The sequence below is a fragment of the Panicum virgatum genome, chromosome 9N, assembly GCF_016808335.1.
Source record: "Panicum virgatum strain AP13 chromosome 9N, P.virgatum_v5, whole genome shotgun sequence".
Taxonomy (NCBI): Eukaryota; Viridiplantae; Streptophyta; class Magnoliopsida; order Poales; family Poaceae; genus Panicum; species Panicum virgatum.
Genome location: NC_053153.1, coordinates 57,429,795 through 57,441,284, shown reverse-complemented (window position 1 = coordinate 57,441,284; position 11,490 = coordinate 57,429,795). Strand labels below are relative to the sequence as shown.

Genomic DNA, 11,490 nt, shown 5'->3' with positions numbered 1-11,490 from the left:
GATCCATTATAAAATATTTCTATAATTTACTTATTTGATGTGTTATATGTTAATATTATTCTCTATAAATTTGGCCAAACTTAATATTTTAACTATTAAATGAGAATATTTAAATCCATTACAAAATATATTTTCACAATTACTTATTTGATGTGTTAGATGTTAATATTCTTCTCTATAGATTTGGTCAAACATAGACAACTTTGAATTAGGATAAATCAAAATAGCTTATATTTCTGGACAGAGGAAGTATGCAAAAACCGACTTAAATCAGCAACAACATAATATGTACAGAATGTTTGTAAGTAAAGCACTTGCATCTTTTGCAAAGCCTATAGCACAATGATGTGTGACAGATCCCATTTGCACAAGCGCACAAAAAAGGTAGGCTTGGTGACAAATCTTCACAAAGATTGAATCTGAACTCAGATCACCTATCTATATTCCTCTGGTCAGCCTTCTCCTGACCTGAAAGTTTCGGGCCTTGTGCTATCTCGTCTTTCAATGAAGAAGCAGCATCTCCGGTGTCTGGCTCAGTCTCAGATAGTGATAGATAAGGGTTTCCTTCTTCCATAGGCAGTGTCCTCTTGGAGCCCTCAAGAGCAATGCCCAGAACAATGTTGTCTTCGAAAGCAGGTCTAGATTCTTTCTTCGGATTAGCCATGGACACGGAACCATCCTGGCGTTCAGTGGCCTCAGGTTCATGTGTCTTCCCTTTACCAGTCTTAGAAATTGAAGTAACAGGATCTGAAGATGATGTTACTGGCTTCACATTATCACTCTGCTTGTTCTTCACCAAAGCATCTTCAGGTACCGATTTTTTCTGATCCTGCTTTTCAGAGTTGTTTAAACTAGCGTTTTCTGGTGAAGACTTGACCTCTACCGAACTGTTTGTCTTGACTTTCTGCTCGTCACGTGATGATACCGGTTGAGGTTTGGCCTTATCATCACTGATCCTTGCAGATGTATCAATCAGAAGTGGACGCCCGCCGACGCGACTATACATGCCCTCTCCAAAAGGAATGTTATCGAAGTCTGCATTGCCATATGATTTCTGAACAGTTCGAATTTGGGTAGCAAGCCTTGCTTTGTGATGGCCAACTATTCTAAGAAGATCCAACATAACAGTTTCCTGTGTAATTTTGAACATAGAAAAGTCTTATTAATTATTTTTTAGTATGGCGTTATGTGTCCTAGTTCATATTAAATGCAGCTTAAAATCCAGATGAAATACTTTGATTTAAATGCATGGCATGCTGAAATGGCATCCTAAGCTTCTAGCCTTCTACAAGGAAGTTTAGTCAAGATTAAAAAAAAAGGCACAGCCCTTGAATAGGTTCCCATATAAAAAAGTCGATATTGATGCATAATAGGTTGAAAGGAATCCGATCAGTTCAGAAATCCTCTGCAGTTATAATCAATAACGGAGTTCAAGTAAAACCAAATATATCGGGTTCAAGATTCAACATTAGGACATGCTAAGGTAGCCATAGAGTTTTATGCCAAATGCATTTATAATTTTCTTTTCTTTGCAAGAATTATGTAGCGTTAAATGGTTACATTTATTTTTCCTATTTATGTCATCGTGATAACTGTTGACAATAATGGACATGATATAGGAAACTGAACTCCCCAAACTGAAATAGCTCTGAAAGCACCAATGCAGTGACACATAATCGGCGATATCATGAAAGTACCCTATTCCATAACTGTTCCTACTGATATGAGCAAGTATTTGAAGAACATGCTAGAAAATAATGGTCATGAGTGACAGAACATACTTGTTCAGCATATACCATAAGCATATGCCTATAGAACATATCCTAGGGTTTCTTGCAAGAAAAATATGTTGCAATGGATAGACATAATACCTGGACATTGAGATACTCCTCAAAACGTGATGTCTTCACAAAACATGATATGTAAATCTACAAGAAACACAGCAAAAGTGAAATGAACTGAGTTGGTGGTGAATATGAAACATTGAAACTCAAAGCAATAGAATGAAAGATAGAGTAGTATTCAAAGAATGTATAAAGATTGATAAATGTGCAAGAAACTAGGATATTGACACCATTTGCATGCAAGCAAGCCGACAGTTTAATGGGAAACAAAAGGAAAGCAAAAAAATGCCAATAGGTTGGTCCTTTTAATGCCATTATTCCATAAAGCAGGCTAACTTAAATACCAGAACAGACTGGATTTCATGCTAAGGACCTATTTGACAAGGAGGATATCATAAAGCAGGCCAACTTAAATATCAGAACATGGTCAGATTTTGATAATGAAAAATATTCGCTGAAACGCTAAGGACCTGTTTGTACAGGAAGGGTTTGGATCCAATTTGAAGATTCAGTTTTAACATGCACTAAATACCAATCTTTCCTAGAGAAATCTCTCTCATCTAAGCAGCCCTAAGAAATAAGACCAGCATATCTGAACCAAGTTGTTATGGATAATTTTGAACCAAGTTGGTAGAATGGTAGCTAAATTCAGCACTGATATCGACTCGAGACAGCATACATACAGGCTACAGCCCTATAGAAACAAGCACCCTGTCTAGCATAAGTTCTAAAAGGATAGACACAATGAAATGGCCTTGAAGCACTGGGTATTTTGCACAGCTAAGGTAAGTTTTATAGGTAATATTAACAGTAAAGTGGCTTCTAAAAAACAGTAAAAAGCCCAAAGATAACAATAAGGAGAGGGAGGTCTTTTGCAGACAGCTCAATAAGGTTATTATGCCTAAAAAGTTGTACCAATGCTGACCACACAGTTCTTAGTGAGAACTGATCGTGTGATAGTACTTAAACTAAAAGATGGAACTACTCATTGTAAGGAATTACCATAAGTGCTTGATTTTTTGGATCAATTTTCTCAAAGAATACTCTTCTATGCAGCTTCTGTTGTTCTATATGTGGATTTTTCGCCAACACTTTCCTCATGTCTGCAACAATAATCTGAAGAAAATAAAGCATGGCTAAGATAGAGTCTATTTAATACACTAGAAAAAGGTTGAATAGACAAGAGATATGGATTATGCTAAGTAATTCATAGTTGTGCTTACCCCAATTTTTCCAGCGTCCATGTGGCTTATAGCAAGATAAGTCTTAATACGCCAATGGGTCCTCTGAGTGTTATTCCTTAATATAGAAACTGTAAACTTATGATTAGGAATGTATATAGCTTCTCGATCATCACCCCTAATGATTGTTGGAGACCACCAACCAACATGCTGAAAATCAAATCACTTTAAGTTAGCAATCTTTTTTCTCAGATATGCAGAGAGCTGTGAATCATTATATTAAAGAAGAAAAGGGTACGACAACCTTGACCTAGCACCTAATCTCCACCTGGAGCTAAAGGTAATCAGGTAAGAAATGTCATTTTGCTAACATCTCTGATATACAAGTTAGATAAAATGAAGCATTGACCAGATCTTTTATGGGGATACAACTGATATTAGCACAAACAAATAATACCTTAAATAATCCTACAGATAACATCATAAAAGATGATGTAGTTTTAGCCATACAATACGAGAAACAGAACCAAATATTTTATATTTAGACAATAGATTGAGAACTTAAATAAGGCATGATAATACTGACCTCAACAATGCCAGAGAATTCAACACCATCTATCTTTGCATTGATCCATTCATTCACTACAAATGGGCGTGTGGCATTGATCATGACACTCGAGAGGAAGTTAGTGAAAATCTGTAATAAATTTTGATTGCTATTAGCACAATAGCACAAAGTAATCCTATCAGCAGAATGTGTTGTAGTACCTCACGACCAGCAAGTGTAAGCAATACTGTCCCAAAACCTCCAGCAGTTATCCACTTCTGGGTATTGAAACCCAGCAACTCCATGAAGAGAGAAACAGCAGCAATCCAAATACCGGTATAAAGAGCTTTCATGGTAAAATCAAATCCCATCTGCCAGAAACAATCTCACATAAGTAACACTGCAACATGAGAAAAAAGTGCATTATGTGATAAAAATATTAAGAATAAGAATACATTGACTTAGTTATTTCTAGAATTGGTAAGGTTAAATATAATAAAGAACGCTCAGAAGTATAACAATTAACAAATAGAGATTAAGGCTGCTAGCAAGTAAATGTTGGGCATCAAAATTATGTGATTCGGTTGCCTTGCTAGTTCCTGGTTATGACTTGTTTCAAAAGAAGAGTTAGAGCGCCCCACCTAGCCAACCCGACCATAAAACCCAGGTGTTAGAGTGGGGGAGAGGGGGGGCTTTATCACTGGACCAACATTCCCCCTACGGCGAGCGAGCCGCACCGCGCCGCGCCTGTGGCTGCTGGCTGCTGGTCTCAACGAACCCCGCAGGGGAAATCGCGCAGCGGAAGAAATGCGTGGCCAGTGAGTTTCGAACTCGGGACCTGGCTCTGGTACCAACTTAGACCCCCCTTTATCACCCTTTATCACTGGACCAACATTCCCCCTACGGCGAGCGAGCCGCGCCGCGCCTGTGGCTGCTGGCTGCTGGCTGCTAGTCTCAGCGAACCCCGCAGGGGAAATCGCGCAGCGGAAGAAATGCGTGGCCGGTGGGTTTCGAACCCGGGACCTGGCTCTGGTACCAACTTAGACCACCCCCTCTAGCCACTCTGACCCTAAAACTCAGGTGTTATAGTGGGAGGGGTGGGGGCTTTTATCCTCAGTCCAACATTCCCCCTACGGCGTGCGAACCCAGCGTAGCCCGCAGCAAGTTCTAGTGCCCGGCGTAGCCCGCAGCAGGTCTCAGCACACGAGAGACGCAGGGGAAATCGCGCAGCGGAAATTGCGTGGCCGGGAGGGATCGAACCCAGGACCTCGGCTCTGATACCAACTTAGACCCCCCCTTCTAGCCACTCCGACCCTAAAACCCAGGTGTTATAGTGGGAGGGGTGGGGGCCTTTATCCTCAGTCCAACATTCCCCCTACGGCGTGCGAGCCCGGCGTAGCCCGTAGCAAGTTCTAGTGCCCGGCGTAGCCCGCAGTAGGTCTCAGCACACGAGAGACGCAGGAGAAATCGCGCAGCGAAAATTGTGTGGCCGGGAGGGATCGAACCCAGGACCTCGGCTCTGATACCAAGTTAGAGCGCCCCACCTAGCCAACCCGACCATAAAACCCAGGTGTTAGAGTGGGAGAGAGGGGGGGCTTTATCACTGGACCAACAAGAAGTAATGTTGGATCCTGCATCTCCTGAACCATTATTTGGAGATCAAGAGATAGGAGTCAAGAAGATACATAAAGAGAGTTCTACATAGCACAATCGGTTTGCCACGGGTTGCTATGAGTGAGTGAATGAATGGTTGGCACAGGGGGAGGACCCTAGTGAATAAAGAGAAGCAAATTGCATACGAAAAAGGTACAGTTCAAAGAACTATGGTAGATTGTTATTATATAAGGATCTTACATTTCTTGTATCATTGGGATTACGCATGTCCATGAGAAACTTCTGTACCTGCTGAATCAAGCTAAAAAGAAGGAAAAAATATGTCCATGTCAAAACAAAAAAGAAAGAAAACTAAACACGACCAAACCAACTCAATCATACAAGCAAGAGAACATAAAATATACAGACCCCTTCAACATCATGCAAATCAGGGTAGCAATCACTAATGTTGATCTGCACATCTTTCCATTGCAATATGTGATATTTAGCGCAAGTAATATTTCAATGACTTGACTCCGTCTAGAGATGTTCGGTAAAGCAAAGAAAATAATTCCACATGAATATATCCTTAGTTACTTGTTAAACAATGTTGAAATTACACCATCCGGTCACAAATATAAGTAGTTTTAGGATTGTCCAATGTCAAACTTTTTTAGCTTTGATCATCAATACCTAAAAATGCAAATAGCTTGCAACATAAGGTATTAAGGTTGATGCTGTTAGATTCATTATGGCCTAAATTATAGTTCCAGCATGTGCTTTTGCAATTGACTCAGCTATCTTGAGTACTTGACTATACAAACTGTCTAGAAATGTTGTTGTAGACTTTGCCATTACCTTGAAGGTTACATGAGCATGACTAATATAAAGCTACAACTTGCAAACAACACCTGAAGTTTTTTTTAGAATGTAGCATGTGCACCTTGTGAGAATATATGCAACAGCCAGGACAGTTGATAATGATCTCACGAAAGTTATCAGGCGTGTTTTCACAGCTTGGCTTGCTGCTGTAGGCAACACAACTGGATCCAAACCCCTGTTATACATTGCATGGACAAAGAGAAAGATAAGTAACAGAAAACAAAAACTACAAAGGGTTAAAGCCCATTTGAACCACATAAATTTTGCAGGAACTGTAGGCAGGGCAATTACTATGGGAAACAGCAAGAATTTTAACATTACAAACAGGCCAAAGGATTGCAACAATGAAATATCAAGCAGATAGGCTTGCCACTGCAGAAAACATATGGTGGAGCTATACCTGCATATAAGTGTTGCTCCTGTCCAGAGAAGTAGAGGTTGAAGGTAGGATGAAGAGATTAAATATGTAGGGCTCTTCTTCCAATTGCCTCCATGCTGCAAGATCCATTATGAACAGTTGCCATATTTTTAGCTAGCCGGATATATGATCATGTAAATCAAAAGAATGGTTGCATGTAACAGAAACATACATCAAAACGGTTTCTAATATCCCTCATTAGTGGCAAAAAACCCCATAGAGCAAACAAAATAATTCCAATTGCAGGGACCACAAGTGAAGTAGCAGGATTTGCAAGTAAAGCATCGCATGACCTGTCAAGGCAAACAAAAACAATTACTACAAAATATGAGTTACATGCAGAATTGGACAGTTTTTCAAGTAAATAAAAATTAAAAAATGTTCCATCCTGAAATTTTTAGATTTTTTAATAATGTACAATGCGCTCCTACAGAAGGTACAATGGTACCATTCCATGGGCAGATTTACATTTGGCTCACTAAAACCATAACAGACAATTCAAGCATTAACCTAATGAATTTGCATATAGAGTGTAATAGTAACTTTAAGAAAAAATGCCAGGAACAAAAAAAGTCAACTAAAACTGTCTACGGAATGTAGCCAGTGCAAGAGCATGACCAGGCTTCAAATTGAAATTCCAACAAATTAGCTACTAAACTATATTGTTTAACTTGTAGAGTTGCAGACTAATCCGCAAGTTATACTTTAGTAATGAATATTTTAAAATGGACTACAATATGGTGTATATATGTGTCATCATATGCCAAAACATCAAATTTAGTACCATTGTTCTCTTATTATCTAACTTCAACAGGATACTGAAGAGGGAAGAGGAACCGGAAGACCTCAACACTTGTAACAGGAGGTATGAGTCATCGCCCTACTAAATGCATATTATTATATGCTCCCCTTACCAACACAGTGTGAGATGTAATATGTACTCTAGACAATTGTTCTCCAATATCCTGATTAACTGACTTTGCAGTCATGCAAAAATAGAAGGATCAAAATTACTGTATTTATGTTTGCTCTACCGCGTCAGTGTAATCATGGATGTTGGGAACATCCTCCGCATTCAGGAACTTAATAAATAATTAATGGTACAAGGGGAACTACCTAATCAGTGCTACTGATGCGCTCTTGACTAGAGGATTTTCCTGCAAAGGAACTGGCAACGCAAAAGTCCTAAAGCCCAGAGATCTATATTTGTTAGGTGTATAAAGCATGGGCCTGTAGTTACTCTCCAACACATTAGGACCGCAACAGTCTTGTCTCTGCAAAAAAAGAAAAAAAAAGAAAAAAAGAGTTACTCCTAATATGATGGGAGCAAAACCAGTGAACTTTTTGTCCAGTTGGAGACCGACAGGTGATAACAGTGTTAGATTCCAAGTGGTATTTAGTATGTGCAAAAAATTTTTGCAAAGTCAAAGAGACAGAGACCCACACCCCAACTGGACTCGGTAACACTGTTCTTAACCGTTGTACTAGACTACTGGCACAACAACAACAACAACAACATAGCCTTTTATCCCAAGCGAGTTGGGGTAGGATAGAGATGAAACCCACAAGACACAAAGGTCACGGTTCAGGCACGTTGATAGCTAGTCTCCAAGTGCTCCTATCCAAAGCTACCTCCTCAGAGATATGTTGTACTGGCACAAATTTAGAAGAAAAAAATAGAACTAGATCCATACAACAATAATATCATAGAACTGTTTACCTTGGAACAAATGGCAAAAATCAAGTTAGGATGGAAGGAAGAGAAGACTTTAGATTACACATTATATTCCAAGGGATAAAGTATGCCAGGTATTCAGTCATACAGCCTTTGATACCTAAATGTAGGTTTTCTGGTTTCAGTCTCCACGGCACGCATTTGAAATAATATTAATTCCAATAAGTTGATAAAACCATAAAATACAATATTGTGAAGTAGTTTTGGAAACGAAAGTACAAATGTTATTTACTTATTTTCATGAAGTCAACAAATTTTCATTCCAAACACCCAAAAGTATATGTATAGAGAGCTATGATTTAATAAAGAACATTGTTGCTTCATTAAGCATATGTGATGGATGCTGGCACTGCTCAATACATAACAGTTATAAACTTTGGTTACTTCCCATTTCTCAACCTTTCAACAATCGATCAAAAGGCATGCAGATATGCCTTTAGTTCAAAGACAAAACTTAGCAAAATATTGTTCAATTGTATTTCCCACTGAGTATGACTAAAGCCTTGCGATATGGCATGTAGCTGTATGCTCATGAAACTCAAAATCTCAAACCAACACTCAAATGCCTCTTCTTACGGACTAAGGTCTAAAAAAGATCAGCAAATTTGAGCAAAAGCCTCTTCTTTCAAACTAGGTCTTAGATCCATCAGCAAATTTTGCAAAACAAAAATAGGTTTATATAATACCATGATAAACACAGAGTTATCTGTACAGCTACAGTTGAGATACAGACAATAATAGTTAATTCGCTAACTCTTCTGCCATGTACAAAATTGGAAGAACCATTTTCTCCAGCTAAATTGATTGTACTAAATTACACAAAGAATATTTAATATACACAACAAGGGAGTGATTTTTCAAATTTCAAAAACAAAAGAGAAGGGGGAGAAGGGCACACGAACAGTTAGATGCCTTCCACTAGAGCATGATAAAAGAAGTATCACTAGTCAATCCTCCCCTTCTAAATTGGTCTTAGAATGATTGAATTGTGCTGCTAACTTAGCAATTGAAAAAAAAACGTACATCAGCAACTGAAGGAAACGAAGTGGATGACAAGGGAAGAGAACTCCTCATTTCAGGGCTCTGAGTAAAAGAGAGATAGAGAGAAATTTGTAAAGAGAGATAGAGAGAAATTTGTAAAACAACAACAAAGAAGACTATGAATAAAAAGAAAAACAGGGAGCAATATGTACCCTAAGTTTATTCCTTTGGCAAAATATATCAGTAGCAGGCACTCTTTGAAACAGCTGGGCTGTTAAACCAACTGCCATCTCAAGCAAACCTCAAATCGAACGAAATTCACGTCCACCAAATGCCAGTCTTCTATCAATCACTGATTTGCCATATGTGCTAATGTACACACCTGAAACATAAAAAAAACAACTATAATGGCTTATTTTTTAAAAACTGCTAAATGTCAGTTCAACTGTTTATGATCTTGTTCACACTATAGAGCACTTGGTTTGCTTGCAGAGATGGATCATCAGCAAGACAATGGCTATGGCAGAAGGATACGAGAGTAAGTACTTCTTGAAACTAATGCGGGATGAAGAACTCACTATATTACAATCATACAGCAAAATATAGAAGCTGGAATTTCAATAGCACTATGGCTGTCTTATGCTGGTGGCAACTAGTGATCTCTGGCCATTTGGAAATTAGACCCTCAGATCCTCAAGTATGATAATCCCACAAAACCATTAATACAATGGCAATGTGGAGGCAATGCGTATGTTTGCTTTTATGGAACTTATTTATCCTGCCACAAAAAAAATGTTAACACTACCTCGTGATATTTGGTTTGTGTTGACGCCTTTTACAGGCCAACACACGATCGCGCTAGGTCGCGCGGTGCGAGGAGGAGTTCCTTGCAGCACCTCCTGCGTGGAGTGGTCAGACCGGTCAGACCGGTCGCCGTGCAGAACGGTGACGATCCGACGAACGCTCACCCGGGAGGGACCCCGTCGGGGCAAACGCGCGTAGGGTTGCCCTAGGCTCGGCAGGCCAGCTAGGGCGTCCTCAAATGCCATGGAGACGAGAGAACAACAACATGTCGAGGTTGGAAAAGTAGGGAGGAAGAAAGGTAAAAACGATAAAGATAAATGTATTTGATTGGTTCGATTGGGTTGGATCGTCAATCGGCCGTGACCCTTTATATTTATAGGGTGGGGAAGACTTACCCCGCAAGAAATCCTGTTTACAGATCTAAATCTATTAATAACTTTAATTACAGTCGGATTCCTCCTAGACCGGTCAGACCGGTCAGACCCACCGGTCAAACCGGTCGGTTCCTGCCGGACTGGCAACAGTGCCTCGACCGATCAGACCGCTCGGTCGGACCGGTTAGTGCCAATTTTGGTTGTCAACAGTTTGCTTCAGGCCTTCCCCAGAGAATTTTAATTCCCTACAGATCCTTGCTGAATTTTTTACCAACATGCTGAGTAGCAAATCTTAGTCTAGCTAGCCAACACACTGCTACTTGGTCTGATATCAAATTGCTCAAGCACAATCAACACTTTATGGTTTTAGCCGTGCTAAAAATACCAGAAGTGGCAGTTAGCCGAACCAAATTTACCTACGGTTAGCTGTTACTACACTCTACAGTAGTCCTCCGGTTGAACTGCCTGCAAACGCAGGCTCTAGGGCCAGGGGCGAACAGCATGAACCGCAAGGTGAAGTCTAACTAAACAGCTGGTGAAGTCTAACTAAACAGCTGATTACCAAGGAAAACGGCTGCAAACACGAGTTGCGTACGCGCAGGCGGCCCGAAACACCTTACCTGGGCAGAGTGCGGGCAGGACCGAGGGCGCCGGGTCGGGAAGGGCGGTGGCGAGCGGTCCGGCCGCCGAGCCCGGCGGGGGAGGGGCGGGGGCGGCGCCCGGGGCCCCGGCGCCGCGCACGAGCTCGCCGGGAACCGGTGGGATTCGTGGGGGTCGGGACTGGCTCCTCCCGGAGAAACGGAATGGAGGAGGAGGGGGGTTGGCTGGGGGAGGGGGAAATAGGAATCGGGAGGAGGAAGGGGGGAGGGAGCGGAAGGCGAAGGCGAAGGCGAAGGCGATAACGCCGTCCGCGCGCGGCGACACAGCGAGGACTGGGCGAGCGCGACGGGCCGCGCCACGCACGTGGTGCCCTATCGGCCGCGCGAGTTTATGGTTCGGTTTCTCCGCATCCTTTTTCCTCCTTCCTTCTCCGATCTCTCTGTGCGGTGGCGTCCATTATTGTGTCGTCGGGTTTCTTTTTTTTGTCCGGGCGCGGCGTGCCGTGTCCGTGTGCCAGAAAGAATGAATTTC

At 41.1% G+C, this 11,490-nt stretch overlaps 1 protein-coding gene across 4 annotated transcripts; it reads right to left on the bottom strand.

Annotated features, from left to right (window-relative positions):
* Positions 1 to 231: 231 nt before the first annotated feature.
* Positions 232 to 11,221, bottom strand: LOC120692766 (mechanosensitive ion channel protein 2, chloroplastic-like). 4 transcript variants are annotated; one of them, XM_039976148.1, is made up of 14 exons: positions 10,980 to 11,221; positions 9,394 to 9,563; positions 9,224 to 9,283; positions 7,582 to 7,739; positions 6,638 to 6,758; positions 6,448 to 6,542; positions 6,109 to 6,222; positions 5,427 to 5,487; positions 3,794 to 3,943; positions 3,612 to 3,722; positions 3,068 to 3,235; positions 2,847 to 2,960; positions 1,872 to 1,928; positions 251 to 1,132 (listed from the first exon to the last, which is right to left on the bottom strand). In XM_039976148.1, the coding sequence occupies exons 2-14, from the start codon at positions 9,469 to 9,471 to the stop codon at positions 431 to 433; spliced, it is 1,989 nt and encodes a 662-aa protein (XP_039832082.1). In that variant the 5' UTR covers positions 9,472 to 9,563; positions 10,980 to 11,221; the 3' UTR covers positions 251 to 430. The 4 variants fall into 4 exon arrangements, with proteins under 4 accessions (XP_039832084.1, XP_039832085.1, XP_039832082.1 ...); XM_039976149.1 differs by lacking the exon at positions 10,980 to 11,221 and adding an exon at positions 9,987 to 10,209 and having other exon boundaries at positions 431 to 1,132; XM_039976150.1 differs by lacking the exon at positions 9,224 to 9,283 and having other exon boundaries at positions 232 to 1,132; positions 10,980 to 11,195.
* Positions 11,222 to 11,490: the final 269 nt, after the last annotated feature.

Bases quoted from the DNA above. Each gene is read 5' to 3' on its own strand.
- LOC120692766 (XM_039976148.1), bottom strand. From the start codon at position 9,471: ATGGCAGTTGGTTTAACAGCCCAGCTGTTTCAAAGAGTGCCTGCTACT. The intron at 7,740-9,223 runs GTACGTTTTTTT...CTTTTTTTGCAG, and splicing joins CGTTTCCTTCAGTTGCTGAT to AGACAAGACTGTTGCGGTCC. The intron at 1,929-2,846 runs GTAATTCCTTAC...TGTTTCTTGTAG, and splicing joins CAAAAAATCAAGCACTTATG to ATTTACATATCATGTTTTGT.